Source organism: Symsagittifera roscoffensis, chromosome 6, assembly GCF_963678635.1.
Source record: "Symsagittifera roscoffensis chromosome 6, txSymRosc1.1, whole genome shotgun sequence".
NCBI classification, from domain to species: Eukaryota; Metazoa; Xenacoelomorpha; order Acoela; family Convolutidae; genus Symsagittifera; species Symsagittifera roscoffensis.
The window spans coordinates 49,514,901-49,535,541 of record NC_087067.1 but is presented as its reverse complement, the minus strand read 5'-3'; the positions used below and the strand labels follow the sequence as shown (position 1 = coordinate 49,535,541).

The window sequence follows — 20,641 nt, the reverse complement described above, 5'->3', positions numbered from 1 at the left end:
TTAAGCCGGGGGAGGGGTGGTTGGGGGTAAACATGAGAGAAGGACACAGAGGGAATGAGAGACGTTGTTTGGATAAAAAAGTGTGTATAAGTCAGCAAAATTGAGAAATTCAAAATTATACAGAATAAAAACTGTGAAGGGACAAAATTAACAACAAGATAAAATTTTTCAGAGGTAGAGTGCATCTCACTTGCCAAAAAGTGATAAACCGAAAAGTTTTTTGCCAAAAGTATTAAGCCAAAAAGTGTCGAGCCAAAAAAGTAACAGTGAAATTTTGATTACACTGTAGTGTTTGATAATTTCCGACAAGTTTTTAAGAAAACTAATCATAATCCGTAGAAATTGATTTTAATCCGTTTAAATGTATATTACTAATTTGAGGAGAAAAATTATGACCCATTTTTAATCGTTTGTTATCAAATGTTTTTTTTTGATTTGTTAGGCACCGACAATGAGAATCCATTGTATTTGATTGTTATCCATGAAATTTTAGTGCGCGCTGGTAAAATTTACATCATGAACGCAGAGCACTTCACTTGAAACGCAACAAGACTTTTGAGCCTAGTAAAATTTGGTGAAAACTGCTGACTTTACATAATTTATTAATTATTACGTAAGTCTTTCATAACTAGGATCCTGGATTGTCAGGGGGCTATTCTCATGCGCGAAGGACCGAATGGGCGAAAAAACTTGTGGGCAAAGGCCTGGAAACAAAATTAGCCGAAAGTCAATTTTCAAAAAGAAGCAGTTGCCATTCAATTAAAACGTAATAAATGAAGCAATATTTTGCTTCTTTCATAACGAAACACTTGAAATAAAAAAATTGTTACCAATCGGTGGCGGTCTGTGGCAATTTGAAAATTTTGCATATTTTTGCCGTTTTTATATTCGGCCAATATTAATATTCAATCCCTGGAAATGTTTAGTTTCTTTCCAAATTTTAGATTACTGAAATCTGATTGGCTGATTTTTGTTTTCGCGCATTCGGTCCTTTGCGTATGAGGGATTCCACTGAGGGATTCCACCGGATTGTCGGTGTATGATTGTGCTTCCAAAACTATAGTCTAAAAATAACTATAATTTTAATGTCAATGGTGAAAACAAATTTGATTAGTTTTAGTTAATTGCAAATCATATGCCCTCTCAAAAATGATGCAAAAACCAGTTTGAATTCAGTTTCAACAAAAAATTTACATATCTAGTTGATTTATGCTGAAACAAAACTCAAACTGGGTTGCTTTCTTGCATCATTATTGAGAGGACATTGATTTGCAGTTACCTTGAGACTAGTTTAAAGGTCACTGGAAATCAAATTTGTTTTCACCCTTAGTAATGAAATCAGGGACAGATTTAGGTTGAAGATGCAGGGGGTAAAGCTTAGGTGAGGTCCAAATGGTACTCTCGTACTGCATCCATTTTTGACCGACCCTAATTTTTTTCAAAGGGTTTCTTCGAAACCAAAGTAGACTAATTTCAGAAGATAGCACGCTCCTAAAAACACAAGGTTGCATTAAAAAATTTTCATCGAAAGTTCCCGAAAACGGTGTTTGATCTGTTTTTTTTTAAACAATTGACAATCAAGACAGAGTGTTTATTCTGTTTTGAGAGAGCACGAAAAGTCCTGGCATTTTAAAAAATAAATCCACCTTAACCCTTTCATGAATCCACTCCTAGACCAGATTCTAGGTTTGTTAAAAAATTAGCATAAAACCGTTTAGTGTTTAAAATTGGTTAAACTTAAACTAAGACTAGTTTAAGACTGGTTGGTTTAAAATACCTATAAATTAGATGTATTTAGATGTAGGCTTTTATCTTAGACTAAATAAAAGACTAAGGTAACTAAGCTAAGTTAGGAGATAAGTTAAAAGGTTGAATTAAGAGTTAGTTGCACAGGATTAGTTGCGTATCAAAATTGACAATGAAACAATCTCTAGATATACCAAAAGCCGTTACGCTTTTGGCAAGTATTTTAAATTGACATGGTCATAACTGAATATAACTTAGAGGTTAGAATGTCGACAATAGGATAACACATTTGACATTCCCCGCGAAAATTTAATGATAGCATATACTTTCGCCACACAAAAGGAATGTTCTGGCTCAGAAATGGAGAAGCGGGTACACTGGTCGGAAAAGACCCACATTAGGGCCCAATGGGCAAGATGTTAGCACCTGAATGGTAAGTTGGTAAATTTTATCCAACGGTAGCACCCGATGGGTGAGATAATGATTTGGCTGTAAATAATTGTTTTGTTAATGACTCAAGTTAAAAATTAAGCGACTCAGAGATAGTCCAAATTGTTTTCACCCTTAGTAATGAAATCAGGGTCGGATTTAGGATGAAAATGCAGGGGGTAAGGTTTAGGTGAGGTCCAAATGGTACTCTCGTACTGCATCCATTTTTGACCGGCCCTACTTTTTTTCAAAGGGTGCCTTCGGAACCAAAGTAGACTAATTTAAGAAGATAGCACGCTCCTAAAAACACAAGTTTGCATTAAAAATTTTTCTTCGAAAGCTCCAGAAAACGGTGTTTGATCTGTTTTTTTTAAACAATTGACAATCAAGACAGAGTGTTTATTCTGTTTTGAGAGAGCACGGAAAATCCTGGCATTTAAAAAAAAATCCACCTTAATCCTTTCATGAATCCACTCCTAGACCAGATTCTATGTTTGTTAGAAAATTAGGGTAAAACCGTCTAGTGGTTAAAATTGGTTAAACTTACACTAAGACTAGTTTAAGACTGGTTGGTTTAAGATTCCTATAATTTAGATGTAGGTTTTTATCTAAGACTAAATAAAAGACTAAGGCAACTAAGCTAAGTTAAGAGCTAAGTAAAAAGGTTGAATTAAGAGTTAGTTGCACAGGATTAGTTGCGTACCAAAATTGACAATGAAACAATCTCTAGATCTACCAAAAGCGGTTGCGCTTTTTTAAATTATTTTAAATTTTAAATTTGCATGGTCATAACTGAAAATAACTTAGAGGTTAGAATGTCGACAATAAGATAACATATTTGACATTCCCCGCAAAAATTTAACTATAACATATACTTTCGCCACACAAAAGGAATGTTTTGGCTCACAAATGGAGAAGCGGGTACACTGGTCGGAAAAGCCCCACATTGAAAAGCTACACTGGTCGGGGCGCAATGGGCAAGATGTTAGCACCTGAATGGTTAGTTGGTAAATTTTATCCAACGGTAGCACCCGATGGGTGAGATAGTGACTTGGCTGTAAATAATTGTATTGTTGATGACTCAGGTTAAAAATCAAAGCGACTCAGAGATAGTCCAAATTGTAGCGTATTAGGCCAGCACCAGGGTTATCTTTTCAACTACAATTGCGTCATAATGGTAAGCAAAATCGCATCAGAAGAAAAGTATTAAGTTTAAAGAAAGTTACTGAATGGAAGATTTCTGAAAGTTTGAGTTTTGATGTGCATAGTTACTAATCCTCGTTAAGGTCTAAACTACATCCCGGTTAGCGGCTCGATTGATTGTCCATCTCCTCAGTTCGTCAAGCGTCATTGGCCGTACTAGGAGTTCTATCGCCGAAATGATAGAAGAGGTGTTTAGCCAGTCTGGATCGAGTACGATTGGTGTAGATGTTGACTCAGTTGCTTCGGAGGGTAGGCCCGATGGGTGAAATTGAGTAGTACGAACCTCCGGGCTGAATTTAACCTTCTTGTGTGGTGTACTTTGTTTGGACGTTGCGAGAGACTTTATACCACTCGAATGCTCAAAACTTCCTTCTAATAAGTAAACTGTCGTTGGATGCGATGTCGAAGGTGGTGTCAAGGTTGTTAGATCTACCACGTCAATTTGGTGGCTTTCCATTTCAATAGTAGTTGCATCAATCGTTGGGCAATATGGGGATGGGGGGTGTGGATTCGATGAAATGTTGGTTCATCTGGCTTCTCGTCTGATTTGTCTTTTAAATTGGTAAACACTCTCTCTCCCAGCATCGTTGGAGGTTGTCTAGCTCGCATGGGTCTGGTGTTGTGCCGTGCATAAATATCGGGAAGTTTTTTGGAAGGTGGTGATTTCACCAGTGGTGAGGCCTTTCTCTTAGCTGTGCCAGACAATTTAGCTTTTGTCTTGGTAGAGACAGGGTTTACCGCCATTATAACAGGCTCGGCAATCTTTTCGGTTGGTTCTGTTCCAGGATTTTCCGGAGAATTTGGTAGCTCTTTGTTACTTTTCTCTGCTTCTTCGTGGCTGTCCAGGAAGATTAGCGGCGGGGTTAGGTCCTGAGTCGAGGTCAATCAACGGAATCTCTGCCTTTTCTACTTTCGGTTCGGTCTGGTTCGTGATTTCGGCTTTAAGGTCTGCTCGGTCTGGTGATGGATGTTCTGTTAGCTTTTCTAGCTCGGTTAGGATTTTAGTTTTTAGCTCTTTTAGCGAGATTAGATCGCTGGCATTATCATCTGATAAGACTTCTGCTGGACAGTTTGTCGTTCTGCGTTCGTTTTCGCTAATTCTAGAATAATCAGGTTTGCCCGGCGGGCTTGATTCGTGGTCACTTTCGAGGCCAATGGGGAATCTCAGTCGTTTCCGTTGTTCTTCCTCCTCTCTAAGGAGAGTCTCTCTAGAACTATTCGTCGCCGCATTCCGCCTCGCAATATCTAGCTCTTCGAATTTTGCCTGAAGGTTTCTTTTCTTTTGGGTCGCCCTTGAACTTTTAAAACCGACGTTTCTTTGAGGTTTCGTAATCTTCCTCAGTCCCTTGGTTGCAAAAAATTTTACTAGTTGATCTCTCTTTCTCGAGCTAGGTTTCTTCAGAGCAGATTGTTTTTTAATGGCTAAATCAGATTTACGTATTATTTTGCCATTTTTTAGAGTAATTATGTGATCTGACTCTCTTACTATTTCCTCCATAAGTTCTCTATAGAATGGTTCACTCTTCAATCTATCCTGAACTTTTCTATATAGTGGTCTTACCCGGCGGGTTGTTCAGCACTGAATTTTTTACGCATAAAGCATCTCTTTTTTCGGCGCGGGAGAGCACTTTTACTGGAGAACCAGCGCTGGTTGGGACGTATCTCACTGCATTATAGATATCATCTGAAGATGATAAGTTCTCGTCCAGATCTCCGTCTTCAATATCATCGGGGACGTTTCAGTCGTGTCTTCTTTCCCGACTCATGAGTTTTCGGCCTTTTTCTATACATAACAGGGTTTTGGTTCCAATCAAGGTTACTTGAGGATGGTGACTTGACTAAATTATGCCAGATAGTATTTGGGGATCTAACAAAGTGTGCTTCAAAGGGGGAGCAGTTTAGCGACTGTTGCTTTACAGTTCTTAGACATTTTATAATCATCAGCAATGCGGATTCTAGCTACGGTTTTGGGTGTTCTTGTCCCATAACTAAGAGCCTTTCTTTAATGGTTCTAATTAAGCGTTCGACCAATCCCGTAGCTCTATGGTCACCCACCACTGGGCTAAATATAAACTTTATGTTATGTTCGAGGCAAAATTCTCTAATTTCTTTGGAGATAAAACCAGATCCCTGATCCGTTCTGATAATTCTAGGTATCCCATGTAGAGCTATGTATTTGCTAAGAAAGCTTATGATAGATTTTGCCGATGTGCTGGATGTTTTTTGAGCCGAAGGGAATTTTGAAAATCTGTCAACGCATACCAATATGTATTTTTTGTTCCCCATATTAATGGTAACGGACCGGCGAAGTCTAATTCCATTTCTTGGTTTGTTTCTTTGACCGTTGGGAGTTTTCCGAGGTTATTATGGTTTGAAAGAGGTTTCAAATTTTTACCTGCTATAACGCACTCGATACAGTTTCCATGTGAAATTGGATCTCGCGATAAATTTTTGGCCACCATATGTATTGGGTTGCCAGACTTTTCATTGCGAACTGGCCTGGATGAGCTTCATGTAATCTGTGAAGAATTGTTGATCTCAAGCATGCCAGGATAACTAATCGGTCGTCCAAACAAAGACATCCTCCGCTGACGTGTAAATTATTAATGTAAGATTTATACTAATTTTCCAATTGTGTAATATCTTGTTTGCGGTCTTCCTCAATTGCTTTAATGAGTTTTTTCAATACCAGATTTTGTTTTGATAATAAAGACATAAATTTCGAATCGAATATTTCGGGCCAGGAGAATGCAAAATATGTTAAATATGACTGTTTTTGTTTTACTAGGTGTTCTTTCCGAGGGATTATCCGATGGGTTGCTAGTACTTGTTGTTAAAGTATTCAAGTATTAATGTTGGAATGTTCAAGTTGATCAGTAAGTTCGAGTTGTTCGGCCATATCTTTCAGTTTTTTGTAGTTTTTTGAAAAATCTATAAGTTTGCAAGATGGGTCGCAGTCTTCCGTACGTGAGTGTAAATTTTGGCACACTGAAATTTTAGAGTGGTTAACTATAGCTTGGAAAGTTTCAGCGGCGTTCACAATTCGTTTCTAACATTCTATTTTCTGATTGGTCATATGATCTATCGACTGGCCAATTGTATTGCAGTGTATGACGTCATGTGCTAAGACTTCTGAGAAATTTTATTTCTTATTTGCGGCCACGAATTTCTCGGCATCAGATGATCAAAATCTAGTAGAGTACTAATTTGGTTTACAGAAGCGATAACAAATTTTTTGTCGTCGAGTGAAACTGGTACGGGTTCACCCGATGGGTGTCGGGATAAGTAGTCGACAAATCGCATGTCTTTTCCCGGTAGATGTTCGACGGTAAAGTCTATGGTAATAATTTGTCTGCCCAGCGGGTGAGACAAGATTGAGCCGTTTTAGTGTATTTGTCGTCTTTCAGTGCTTCCTATTAAAGCTCTATGGTCTGTTAGGATTGAGAATTGTTTGCCCAATAAATAGTTTTTATAATGATCCAATGCCCACACTAGACCCAGCAATTCGAGTTCATTTGTGCTATATTTTAGTTCAGCTACGTTCACAAATCTGCTAGCGAACGCTACAGTTTTCCAAATCCCCTGATGGTCTTGTTCGATGGACGCGCCTAGTCCTAAATGTGATGCGTCGCATTTCACTCGAGTATCCAGTTTTCGTCAAAATGGTGATTCGTTACCGTGTTACAACTTTTTTTTCTTGATTTTTGCAAGCGCCTCGACGTGCACTGTGGACCAATTAAATGGTTTATTTTTTTGCATAAGTTCTCTAAACGGTGCTGATAAGGACGCAAAATTTGGTATAAACTTGTTGAATTGGTTAATCGATCCCGTTAGTGATCTTATATCTTTGATACAATTTGGTTCTTTCAGATTTCTTATTGCGTCAGATTTATATATTCGAGGTGTCGTCCCTTTTGCATCGATTTTAAATCCCAGTCATTCTATATTATGAGTCAAAAATGTGCACTTTTCCCATTTTATGGTCAATTCTTTGTCGTCTAGTGTTTTTAAAACGTTGATAACTAGTTTTTGTGTTCATCCTCACTACCCACGGTAGCAATTAAGATGTCGTCAAGGTAACAATGGGTATTTGGTTACTTTTTTGTCATACGGTCCATTATTCGTTGAAATTTGTTGGGCATATCGCCTAACCCATAAAATCCGGTTTTAAAACGGTAAGGGCCTGTTACGTTTCCCCCCACGATGCTGAAATTACATTGGTTGCTTGCCTTTTTTGAATGCGGTATTTGGCTATTTGCGTACTTTAGATCAATCGATGAGAACCAAATTTTGTCTTCGTTGTGACCGCTAATCGTAACTGCTACGTTATCAATTAGTTCAAATAGGTTCGGCAATTGATATCTATTACGAAATATCTGTTTGTTCAATAATTTCGAGTTTAGTGCTAATTTAATTGATCCGTCCCTTTTGGCTGTAATTACGATAGGGGAGATGAAACAATCTTCAGAGCATCTAGACAATTTTTCGATGTGACCATCTCTTAGTAGTTGGTCGATGCATAATTTAACTTAAGGGAGAAGATGGATCGGAATGCGTTTCCCCTTCACCTGTATTGGCTTTATTGGTTCGTTAAAATAAGTGTTAATTATGAAATTCTTTGATCTACCGGATCTTTTTTATAAGGTCTGAAAATCGTCTTGATATGTATGCTTTAAACTCACTTTGTGATGGTGTCTCTTGGTCTTGGCCTGGTTTCTTGCCCGATGCAAATTTTATTTGATTGACGTCTGTCCCGATGGGTGATCCTTTCTGGGTTATCCGTAGTTCTGGCCCATTGGGTGGGGGTTGTTTCTGGAGTACTACTATTTCCAGGTTCAGTAGTATATCGTTTCCGAGGAGATTTCTTTCTGCTCCTTCGGTAATAAAAACTTCTGGTCACTAGCGTCCCAACCCTTCGATCGAATTCTCACCCGAACTCTTCCAATAATGTTTTTGGTGCTCCCGAAGCCCTGTTACGCTTTCTTTGTTATTTCGTCCACAGGTTCTAACTTTAAAAATCTATCTCGTATCTTCAGTTCATGAAGTAGGTTTTTTTTCATGAATGAGACTGGGCTTGCTGAGTCGATCTGAATTTCAGTGCAGAAGGGGTTGAAATTTCCCAGGGATACCATCAACGTCTTTCTTAGTTGTAGGCCATCGCGATTAAATACAGTTCTCACTCCACGTTCGATCTTATCTTCAACTGCATTTATTTGAATATCCGTGTCCACCGCTAGAACTAAAAAATCATCTAGGTTGACTTCAAATTCGGGATTCTCCTGCGGGTTAACCCGGGTATTTTCTTTTTCATTGGATATTTGGTTTTGTTCGACTATGTTTGTTTGCGTTCTTGCTGAACTCCTGCAATGTTTTGCAAAGTGCCCTTAACGGCCGCACGTATTGCAGTTTCTCTCTCTGGCTGGGCATGTAGTTAGGTGTTCTTTCTTGAACTGCTGACCACAGTTGCGACACTTATTGTTTTCGACGATATTTAGAGTCGGTTCATTCTTTACGTAATTTGGTCTCTGTATCGCATTATAGGCAGGGAATTTTAAGTACTGTTGATGAATTTTAGTACCTTTCTCATGGACTAGTAGGTAAGATAGTACGTTTTCTGGAGTCAAGTATCCGATGCATAGTTTCTTTTGTACCTCGACGTTTCGCATAATTGTAATGAAAATGTCTCTGACTAATTCTGGTTCAGTTCTCCCAGCTTACAATTTTTTGCCAACTCGGGTAGTGTTTCGTGGAATTTCTCTAGAGACTTGTTTTCTTTCTGTCTTCGGCCAAAGAGTTTAAATCTTTCGTATGTTAGATTTGTAGTGACCGTAGAAGTAGTTTTAAGTAATTCCCAGAATTCAGCAAAGTTAATATCCAGTATTCTTTTCCCAGGATTTTTACGTGAGAAGCATTTCTGTCCTTCGCTTACAAGTGCCAGGTATAATTGCAATTTTAATTTCTTGTCGATATCTCCGATTTGGAGTCCGTTGAATTTACCGTTGTATTCTGCCTTTCTCCTTCTCGTTTCTTCGTTGTAATATTGGATAGCTATTCGGTGACGTTCATCTTTTTCTACCCGACGGGCTTGATCATTGGATGGATCCGTTGGTTCGGCCATAGGGTATGCTAGATCGGGTCTTGCAGGTGGGTTGATTACATCTTCGATGTCCATGGAATCTTTCGCGATGATTGTTAGTTGGAACTTTTCTGACCACCTTTCCCAGTCGTGTTGGTTTTCGCTCGATGTTTTGTTCCAAAAAACTCTAGTCCTTGTAGGTTTGACTCGTTTGACTGCGCCATGTTAAAGAAAAGACAGAGTGTTTATTCTGTTTTGAGAGAGCACGGAAAATCCTGGCATTTTAAAAAAATAAATCCACCTTAATCATTTAATGAATCCACTCCTAGACCAGATTCTATGTTATCTTCGATTACTTTGAAATATTTTTTCAAAAAAACAAAAACGAAGTTTTCTTTTCTTCCTCAGGTATATGATCTAAAATAATAAGTTATTTCAAAAATAATGGCAAAAATTTTTAAGCAAGCGAAACCGAGCAACTACTAGCCCAAAGAAGGGAGTTATTATAGTTCCAAGGTAGCATGGATGACCAGTAGCTATGTAAGTAGGTTAAAAATTTCCCACCACAGTGATTTAGTTTTAAAAATCATTAAAAAAATTGAAAAAAATGGGAAAATTTGAGTGCATTTTTTGCAAAAAAAAAATTGCGCTATTTGTAAAAATTTATCAGAAAAATGTGTCTCCCAATTGGGACAGGACCAATAGGGCTTTGATAGAATGCCAGAATTGATCCCCTACGAGCTTTTTTGAAGACAAAATCGGGCGGGAAAAAACACAAGCTACTAACCCAAAGTTCCTTCCGGTCGGAGCAATAACAGTATCCCTTAGCAGACTCGGGAATTTGATTCGTCGATTAAATAAATAACAATATTTACCTGAAGACATGTTCACCAACAATTTTGACTTTGTTGAAGCGGCGAATGTCACCCGAACCACCTAAATCTCAACCACACACTGAGTCTGGTGGCGCCCAAAGCTGGCTAAATATAGACACAAATAAATCTCAAAGGCTGTTGTTGGTAAGTAAGATGTAGCTGTATCAGCCCGGCATTCAGGGTTCATAAATCTTCAGCAATGCGGATTCTAGCGACGGTTTTGGGTGTTCTTGTCCCATAACTAAGAGCCTTTCCTTAATGGTTCTAATTAAGCGTTCGACCAATCCCGTAGCTCTATGGTCACCCACCACTGGGCTAAATATAAATTTTATGTTATGTTCGAGGCAAAATTCTCTAATTTCTTTGGAGATAAAACCAGATCCCTGATCCGTTCTGATAATTCTAGGTATCCCATGTAGAGCTATGTATTTGCTAAGAAAGCTTATGATAGACTTTGCCGATGTGCTGGATGTTATTTGAGCCGAAGGGAATTTTGAAAATCTGTCAACGCATACCAATATGTATTTTTTGTTCCCCATATTAATGGTAACGGACCGGCGAAGTCTAATTCCATTTCTTGGTTTGGTTCTTTGACCATTGGGAGTTTTCCGAGGTTCTTATGGTTTGAAAGACGTTTCAAAGTTTTACCAGCTATAACGCACTCGATACAGTTTTCACCGTGAACTTGGATCTCGCGATAAATTTTTGGCCACCATATGTATTGGGTTGCCAGACTTTTCATTGCGAACTGGCCTGGATGAGCTTCATGTAATCTGTGAAGCATTGTTGATCTCAAGCATGCCGGGATAACTAATCGGTCGTCCAAACAAAGACATCCTACGCTGACGTGTAAATTATTAATGTAAGATTTATACTAATTTTCCAATTGTGTAATATCTTGTTTGCGGTGTTCCTCAATTGCTTTAATGAGTTTTTTCAATACCAGATTTTGTTTTGATAATGAAGACAAAAATTTCGAATCGAATATTTCGGGCCAGGAGAATGCAAAATATGTTAATTATGACTGTTTTTGTTTTACTAGGTGTTCTTTCCGAGGGATTATCCGATGGGTTGCTAGTACTTGGTGTTAAAGTATTCATGTATCAATGTTGGAATGTTCAAGTTGTTCAGTTAGTTCGAATTGTTCGGCCATATCTTTCAGTGTTTTATAGTTTGTTGAAAAATCGATAATTTTGCAAGATGGGTCGCAGTCTTCCGTACGTGAGTGTAAATTTTGGCACACTGAAATTTTAGAGAGGTTAACTATAGCTTGGAAAGTTTCAGCGGCGTTCACAATTCGTTTCTAACATTCTGTTTCTTGACTGGTCATATTATCTATCGACTGGCCAATTGTATTGCAGTGTATGATGTCATGTGCTAAGACTTGCTGAGAGAATTTATTTTTTATTTGCGGCCACGAATTTCTCGGCATCAGATGATCAAAACCTAGAAGAGTACTAATTTGGTTTGCAGAAGCGATAACAAATTTTTCGTCGTCGAGTGAAACTGGTACGGGTTCACCCGATGTGTTGTTCCAAAAAACTCTAGTCCTCGTAGGTTCGACTCGTTTGACTGCGCCATGTTAAAGACAAGACAGAGTGTTGATTCTGTTTTGGGCGAGCACGGAAAATCCTGACAATTTTGAAAAATAAATCCACCTTAATCATTTCATGAATCCACTCCTAGACCAGATTTTAAGTTATCTTCAATTACTTTGAAATATTTTTTCAAAAAACAAAAACGAAGTTTTCTTTTCTTCCTCAGGTATATGATCTAAAATAATAAATTATTTCAAAAATAATGGCAAAAATTTTTAAGCAATCGAAACCGAGCAACTACTAGCCCAAAGAAGGGAGTTATTATAGTTCCAAGGTAGCATGGATGACCAGTAGCTATGTAAGTAGGTTAAAAGTTTCCCACCACAGTGATTTAGTTTTAAAAATCATTAAAAAAATTGAAAAAAATGGGAAAATTTGAGTGCATTTTTTGCAAAAAAAATTGCGCTATTTGTAAAAATTTTTCTCCAAATTTATCAGAAAAATGTGTCTCCCAATTGGGACAGGACCAATAGGGCTTTGAAAGAATGCCAGAATTGATCCCCTACGAGCTTTTTTGAAGTCGAAATCGGGCGGGAAAAAACACAAGCTACTAACCCAAAGTTCCTTCCGGCGGGAGCAATAACAGTATTCCTTAGCAGACTCGGGAATTTGATTCGTCGATTAAATAAATAACAATATTTACCTGAAGACATGTTCACCAACAATTTTGACTTTGTTGAAGCGGCGAATGTCACCCGAACCACCTAAATCTCAACCACACACTGAGTCTGGTGGCGCCCAAAGCTGGCTAAATATAGACACAAATAAATCTCAAAGGCTGTTGTTGGTAAGTAAGATGTAGCTGTATCAGCCCGGCATTCAGGGTTCATAAAGGAGACGGGGATGCAGTATTGGTGCATCTAAGCCAAAAGCCGCCGTATTTTGATAAGAAAAGGGATTGCTGAGGGGCTTAGAGATTGAAAGCGGTACGCGTCATCGGGCATACGGGTCTGCCAGCAGAAAACTTCTATCTAATAATATAGACTAAAATCACAACTTATCATTATCAAATGGAAAAAAAACGGATTTTGTAAAATGTCACTTGTAACTTAGAATTTTGTACAATTTATCAAAAGATTGCAATATGGGAGCTTTTAAAAAGTCCACTATTTTGCCTATTGGTCTTTAAAGTGGGCTTTAAAATATTTTTTCACCTGTTCCTGACACGAGTAATTATCTTCAGCTATTTCTACTTATTAATTTTTGCTCTATATTCGAGTATTTACGGTCATAGTTCAAAATTAGTTGTAAGGGGTAAGTAATCCAAAGGGGTAAGAAAAATCCCAATCAAAAATTCACTTAGAAGAAGAATAAAAATGCAGCTATACTAAAACTTGCGACCCTTTCTGGGCTAATATAATAGTGACTTCTTCACGATAGAATATGTCAGGCGTATGATCAATGAAACAAAGCAACTGGCATAGTCCAAAAAAGATTTCAGTGGAAAAACTCAAATGTCTGGTGGTCCAAAAAGTCTAACTTAGTTAATAGTTGTGTCGGATTTCTTTTGGATAAGGAAACGATTACATAACGAGAAATTTTGACTAGAAGACATTTCTTTGTTCGTAATAAATGTTATAAGCCCTACGCTATAAAATTACTTGCTCAAAAACAACCCCTGTCATTCTTGTTTTCCATAAATTTAAATCAATAAGTCTCAGTTCATTAGCCTTACTCATAAACTGAGATATTTGCTCGCTTCATTTCATAAAACTTAGTTTTTTCGACTAATTACACCATCGGATGTTCGCACTTCAGCCCATTTTAGAGCCTCTGCCTGCTTATGGCTAGAATAAGGCCATCTTAGAAGTACTTAATTCACACCAGGGAACAAAAAGACAGTTAGGGTCTCAGAAGTATAAAACCGGTTAAGTATCCATTAGGGAAGACAAGAAAGACCTCTTTGCCGATGGAAGCGCACCGTCCGTGCCCACTGCTGTTTTAGTCAGGGTTAATGAAGTTAAGCAACAGTAAATGGCATCTGTCTGCCGGTTATCCTCTTTGGTTCTTAAAGAAGTTTAAATAAAGATAGGCTGTGTATAGATTAGTATCCGCTATTTTCCAGTTCGGATCTTTTCAACTATATTGCCCCCACCCCACCCCCTATGTAAAGAAAAAATGTAAATTGAACAAAATAAACAAATGCTTAACCATTCAATTAGTTCTTTATCGGGGTCGTAATTCTTTACTAGGTACCATAGAGGGGGTGGGGGGTTGTTAATAAGATCCAAGAATAACCACCCCTATGAAGAACTAACTCAATGGTTGAAGAACATACGAGGATTTTGAATCTTGAAACTTTTCTCTCCTTTTTGCAATGCGGATGGAGAAATAGTAAGCATTCAGTCTTTGATTTAATTGAAACCGTTTCTTAGGTTACTGAAGATTTTATTTTTACAGTTATAATCAAATTAAGAATACCAAATTAAATGGAGCTGATTGAATGCTTAACCAAATCCAACAAAAACATTTTAGTTTTGTATTATGATTGCTTCACCTGTGTTTTTTCGCCCATAGCAGCACTCTGCTTGTTGAAATGATCCAATCTGCAATTTAAAAGGGTCACTTAAGACGGGGCTTGTGTCTTTTAGAGCACCCTAATTGTTTCCACCCATTGGCTTTCCCGTCTGTGTACGCTCCTCCCATTTTCAAATATATCCCCAGAGAATTAGGTTGTCAAAGTTAAATTAAAAATGCCAAGTTTTAAAAGCCGTTCCCTGGTGTGAAAATATATCTCAGTGATTTGAACGATAAGATTAGAGGTTAGAGTTACGCTTGAAAAGCTTCACCAAAGCAATCGGCTTCCCTTCCATGTCTGGGTGGGGGGTCAATAAGACTTGAATGTTCCGCCATAATCGTTCTTGGACCGAATCTGGGAGCCGGGCTGACGGTCGAAATTGCTCAAGAAGTCTCTATTTGTTCGGGGGATAAAAACTTTAACATACATTTGTCAATGTCAATTTTTTCACTCAATAACCTAATCATAATTTAGTTGTAAAATCAGAGAGATGCGCTTTATTTTAACTAATTCTGTTGAAATTCTCCAGAAAAGCGACAGTATTTCAAAAGTTATACGCCAACATCGACATCTCCACCAAGGCCTGTGATCACATGGAGTTCTTATTATTTTTTCTTCAACTAAGTCGATGGTTTATTTGTAACTATCTGGTAAACTAAAACAGTTTTCTTTTCTTCTTAGGATATTTCCTCCATTTTCTCAGAAAAAGTTAGTTAACTAAGAAAAATAGTTATTTAGCTAAAATTCGCCCATGCTTGTAACTTAGTTTTGCAATCATTTTATTTTTCAGCGAGACGAAACTCAAAATTGACACAGTCGCGGACTTGAGCAGAAAAGAAGTATTACCAATGAACGAAGAAAAAACCCGAGACGAGAGTTATACCACACAGTAATTTCCCGTTTTCGTAACATGTTAGGACAAAAACTGGGAAACATAAAGATCATACAATGCAAAAACATAGATTGATAATTAATTTGTGCGTGAGTAACCCTCAGCAATAACTGTAAAAGGGGAGTTGAATCAAAAAATATAACTCATGCGTGATAAATTCGAACGGTGTCACCATTTTCAAGGGTCGTCGTGCCGGTCGCGATGACTTTTTAAAATAAAAAAAATGTTAACTTGCTTAATTTTATTCTCGCTGATTATGACAGTTTTTTTTCAACCAAATAATACGTCAATTTACAAAATGTGGTTACAAAAGTCTGTATTGCTATTAACCCCCGGAGGTTAAATAAGTCTCAATGGGTGCAAATTTGAGATCTTCCCGCATCCAGTTTCAAGCGTTAATAGTCGATTTCTGTACCAGTCTGACTAAAATTTTGGAGAAAGAAAAATCAGTTTTAATCAATTATTACTCAATTAGAATCTATTTGAAATTGAAAACTAATTTGAAATCAAATTATTTTAATTATATTACATTTTAATCAATAATAACCAATTATTAATCCATCTATTTTTTGATGCATTTATAATCGATTACAATCGACTCTAATCGACTAATTTCTCAGTCATACCTTGTATACAAAAAATCCATCAAAAGTCATTATAATCAAATTTTTGCTTGCACATTTTGTCTTTGACCTGGCATGTGAATTGCGTATACTTTATGCTTTTTGCAGACATCGATTTATATGAAAGATGAGAAAATTGTCTAAAATTATTTTCAAATCATTTAAAATTTAAATATAATTTTTCACCTTTTCATTTCTTCATTGAAGTTCTTCCATGATGGGCATTTCAAGTTGCTGTAAAGGCCATAATATCAGCACATTACTTTAGTTCCAGGATTTATTCGGAAAATTTAATTTTCTTCTATCACGGGAAACTTTCGACTAAAATGAAAGGATCTCCATGAAACTTTTGTTCCGTGGTATAACCTTGTGTTCAGATCAAGATTTGTGTGACCAGACATCTCTGTTTTAGAGATTTTGCCATTGACAGAAATCTAAGACGCCATGGGATATGATGAAAATAAAATTTTGGTTTAACAATATTTTGGCAAAATAAGAGACTATAATTGATTATAATTGATTATAGTTGATAAAAAAGAATTTTTTGTATGAAAATTAATCAACTATAGTCGAAGATAATCGAAGAAAATTTCTTGGAAAATATCACGACTATGAACGATTATAAATCCTTTGAACATCTAAGTTTGCTAATTATAATCAAGACGATAAATTGATTAAAAACTGTTTTTTAACTTTTTTCAAAAGTTTTTCGTACAATAGAAATTCAATCAATAGTTCTATATTTTCATAGAAACGACTTGTTTTCTTTTTTGAAACAAAAACTACCTTTGCAGGTTTAAGGCAACTGGCGTACACTGATTTGCTAACTATTGGGTTGCAATAAGTTTGACCTGGCCAGGATCCGGTCAATTCGGCTGTTGTAATGGGACTGATTATTTTGATCGGGTAATTTGACAGACCCATCTTTTGTTGGGCAATTGCTTTATTGAATCATAAAGCTCCCGCTGGTCTATTTTATACCATAGTTCCGTAATTTTAATCATAGTTTTTTTTGCGAGTTTCAGCGAAGCATAGTTTCATCTCGGTTTTCTTTTCCAACAAAATCATATTTAATGATTTCGTTTTTGTTGCGTGATGTGTTTTTTTTTTTCGTTTTTTAATTTTTGTCTCATTTTGGGCGGGAAAAACCAAAAAAATTTTAAATTTCAAGCTTTAATGTAGATATAGAGGTCCGATTTGTTTCGCGCATTGTCTTGTCACATTGTTCCTAAAAGAATGCTCGGTATGAAAAAAAATCATTGTTAAATTGTTTCCAAAATCAAAGAAATTGATTCAATTTAAGCATAATTCAACATAACATGTTATTGTACTGTCTTAAATCACTGCGGAAAATATGTATTAACAAATGTTCTTTTAGTCATTTGATATAACTTAGAACATATAGCGCAAAATTACTGAGTATGTTGAAGGCCAATGAAAAAGTTTTATCTAAAAAATAAATTAATTAAACAATCTCAAATTGTTTCGTTGGTATGCATTTGTAGGCGATATGAATGGATCACTACTGCCTCGGAAACATATCAAGCCGCAACTGAATTTTGCATAGATGTTACGATTCGATGAGAGTTTTCGGGTTTTTTCTCAAGTTTCTACTGAAGCGGGAGTCAACTTTGTCATAAAACAATTGAATTATCAATTGACGATAAATATACGTTTATTACTTTCTACAATACGGATCATGGGCTATTGAAATCATTTTGCATCATAAGTGCCACAAGGCATAAATTAAAAATCAATTATGGTACCAGGTTCATTAGTTCACATAGATAGAATTTTCCTAAACTATAGCTCACATGTTTTCAATGTACAGATGTAAACGCCAATTAAAACTTGTATTATATTTTAATTCATAATAGACTAGTAGGAAAATTCCAGTTTTAATTGGATTCGTAATTGATTTTTCACTGTTATAGTTGCATATCAAAACCGTTTGAGGTAACCTTGTGCCGAACAAACATTCAAATCATTAAAGTTTATTCTGATCTTGGTTCGATATTACAAATAGCGGGAAAAAAATTGCAACGGAGGTCAGTATTCTGAATCAGCATCAAACTCCCCTGCTGACAGGTTCTTGCCCACAAATCAGAAAAGAATTACGTTATTGATGGTAATTCACCGAGAATTTAGTTTACCGAAATGTATGCAAGTCGCGAAGCGAATTCATCATACGTCTTTCTTCCAAAATATGTTGTACCTTCATTTGTGTACCGCACACAAATGAAATTATGCAAATTCTGCAGCCTTGCGACTTTCGCATCGTAGAGTTGGACGAGGACAAGGTACTCGTCTACATCGAACTATATCCGTGAGATGATCAACCGCACACGAAATCTTAAAATCTGTGCTTGTTCTTTTATTGGAAGGAAAATTTTCTCCGTGTCAGAAACCTTCAGAGCACCCAATGTGCCTTTTTGAAAAATAAGTTTGCCAGACACGACGAATGCGTTATCTCCGTTGCCATGTTCTACCTGACATAACAGGTATTTGTTTGTTACATAACACTTGTCTAATTGTCCTTGGCTTGTCACAACATAACATGGCTGCCCTTTCCATAAGGTCCTCTGATGCTGCTAAATTTTCAGTTTCAACCTTCCACCTAGAGCAGAATCTGTCTCAGGCTGGGGCATCGTTATTGCAAGTTCTTTGTACACAGTTAAAGCTCTATATCTACTCGCGTGGTTCGAAAGCGTCATCAGCAGTCTTTACCCGAGGATAATCTTGTTATATAGTAATTTCTTTTCGTAATATCTCAGAGTTTCATTTAACAGAATGACAAGAAAAATTCAGTCACTAGACTAAACTGGCCTTTCTGCTACCACCTTCAAAACTTGGGTCAGACTGTCCTTCGGAGCTAAGGACGTTGGCTCTCATTGGAAGGAAAATTTTCTCCGTGTCAGAAACCTTCAGAGCACCCAATGTGCCTTTTTGAAAAATAAGTTTGCCAGACACGACGAATGCGTTATCTCCGTTGCCATGTTCTACCTGACATAACAGGTATTTGTTTGTTACATTACACTTGTCTAATTGTCCTTGGCTTGTCACAACATAACATGGCTGCCGTTTCCATAAAGTCCTCTGATGCTGCTAAATTTCCAGTTAGTAATTTCTTTTCGTAATAGCTCAGAATTTCATTTAACAGAACGACAAAAAAAATTCAGTCACTAGACTGTACTGGCCTTTCTGCTACCACCTTCAAAACTTGGGTCAGACTGTCCTTCGGAGCTAAGGACGTTGGCTCTCATTGGAAGGAAAATTTTCTCCGTGTCAGAAACCTTCAGAGCACCCAATGTGCCTTTTTGAAAAATAAGTTTGCCAGACACGACGAATGCGTTATCTCCGTTGCCATGTTCTACCTGACATAACAGGTATTTGTTTGTTACATTACACTTGTCTAATTGTCCTTGGCTTGTCACAACATAACATGGCTGCCGTTTCCATAAAGTCCTCTGATGCTGCTAAATTTCCAGTTAGTAATTTCTTTTCGTAATAGCTCAGAATTTCATTTAACAGAACGACAAAAAAAATTCAGTCACTAGACTGTACTGGCCTTTCTGCTACCACCTTCAAAACTTGGGTCAGACTGTCCTTCGGAGCTAAGGACGTTGGCTCTCATTGGAAGGAAAATTTTCTCCGTGTCAGAAACCTTCAGAGCACCCAATGTGCCTTTTTGAAAAATAAGTTTGCCAGACACGACGAATGCGTTATCTCCGTTGCCATGTTCTACCTGACATAACAGGTATTTGTTTGTTACATTACACTTGTCTAATTGTCCTTGGCTTGTCACAACATAACATGGCTGCCGTTTCCATAAAGTCCTCTGATGCTGCTAAATTTCCAGTTAGTAATTTCTTTTCGTAATAGCTCAGAATTTCATTTAACAGAACGACAAAAAAAATTCAGTCACTAGACTGTACTGGCCTTTCTGCTACCACCTTCAAAACTTGGGTCAGACTGTCCTTCGGAGCTAAGGACGTTGGCTCTCATTGGAAGGAAAATTTTCTCCGTGTCAGAAACCTTCAGAGCACCCAATGTGCCTTTTTGAAAAATAAGTTTGCCAGACACGACGAATGCGTTATCTCCGTTGCCATGTTCTACCTGACATAACAGGTATTTGTTTGTTACATTACACTTGTCTAATTGTCCTTGGCTTGTCACAACATAACATGGCTGCCGTTTCCATAAAGTCCTCTGATGCTGCTAAATTTCCAGTTAGTAATTTCTTTTCGTAATAGCTCAGAATTTCATTTAACAGAACGACAAAAAAAATTCAGTCACTAGACTGTACTGGCCTTTCTGCTACCACCTTCAAAACTTGGGTCAGACTGTCTTTCGGAGCTAAGGACGTTGGCAGGTGTTTCTTCAAACGAAACAGCTGTCATCAAGTTCATCCGGAAGGCATACAAAGCTGCTCTGTATGTCTTAATATTCGCGTATGCAAGTGAAGCTGAGGATGAACATGTGTCGTAGTTAAATTTGATTTACTATGGAGGCATCAGAAACTGGTCACAGATTCCAAGTATATGATTGTTGTTGGGGAACGCGTCGAGTTGTTCTTCGATGAGTTTTCACTGCGATTTTGAATAGAGACAATTTCATTTTGGGCTTTCTTCAATTTGGCGAGCTCTTTGCTCACGAGAAAAACTCTTTCGTTGGTCTTCAT

At 37.3% G+C, this 20,641-nt stretch overlaps 1 protein-coding gene across 3 annotated transcripts in view; it reads right to left on the bottom strand.

Moving 5' to 3' along the window:
- Positions 1-14,498, bottom strand: part of LOC134847659 (oxysterol-binding protein-related protein 1-like) — a 68,517-nt gene extending 54,019 nt beyond the window's left edge. Inside the window, exon 1 of one of the 3 annotated variants that reach the window (XM_063864819.1) lies at positions 14,425-14,498. Coding sequence is in view for 1 of the 3 variants with exons in the window: in XM_063864818.1 (XP_063720888.1) it covers positions 10,330-10,339 (10 nt within the window). In the remaining 2 variants the exon portion in view is untranslated. Of the gene's footprint in view, positions 1-10,329; positions 10,514-12,482; positions 12,511-14,424 lie in introns of those variants that run through there. The other 2 variants (XM_063864821.1, XM_063864818.1) reach the window with 2 other exon arrangements.
- Between the last annotated feature and the right edge of the window lie 6,143 nt (positions 14,499-20,641).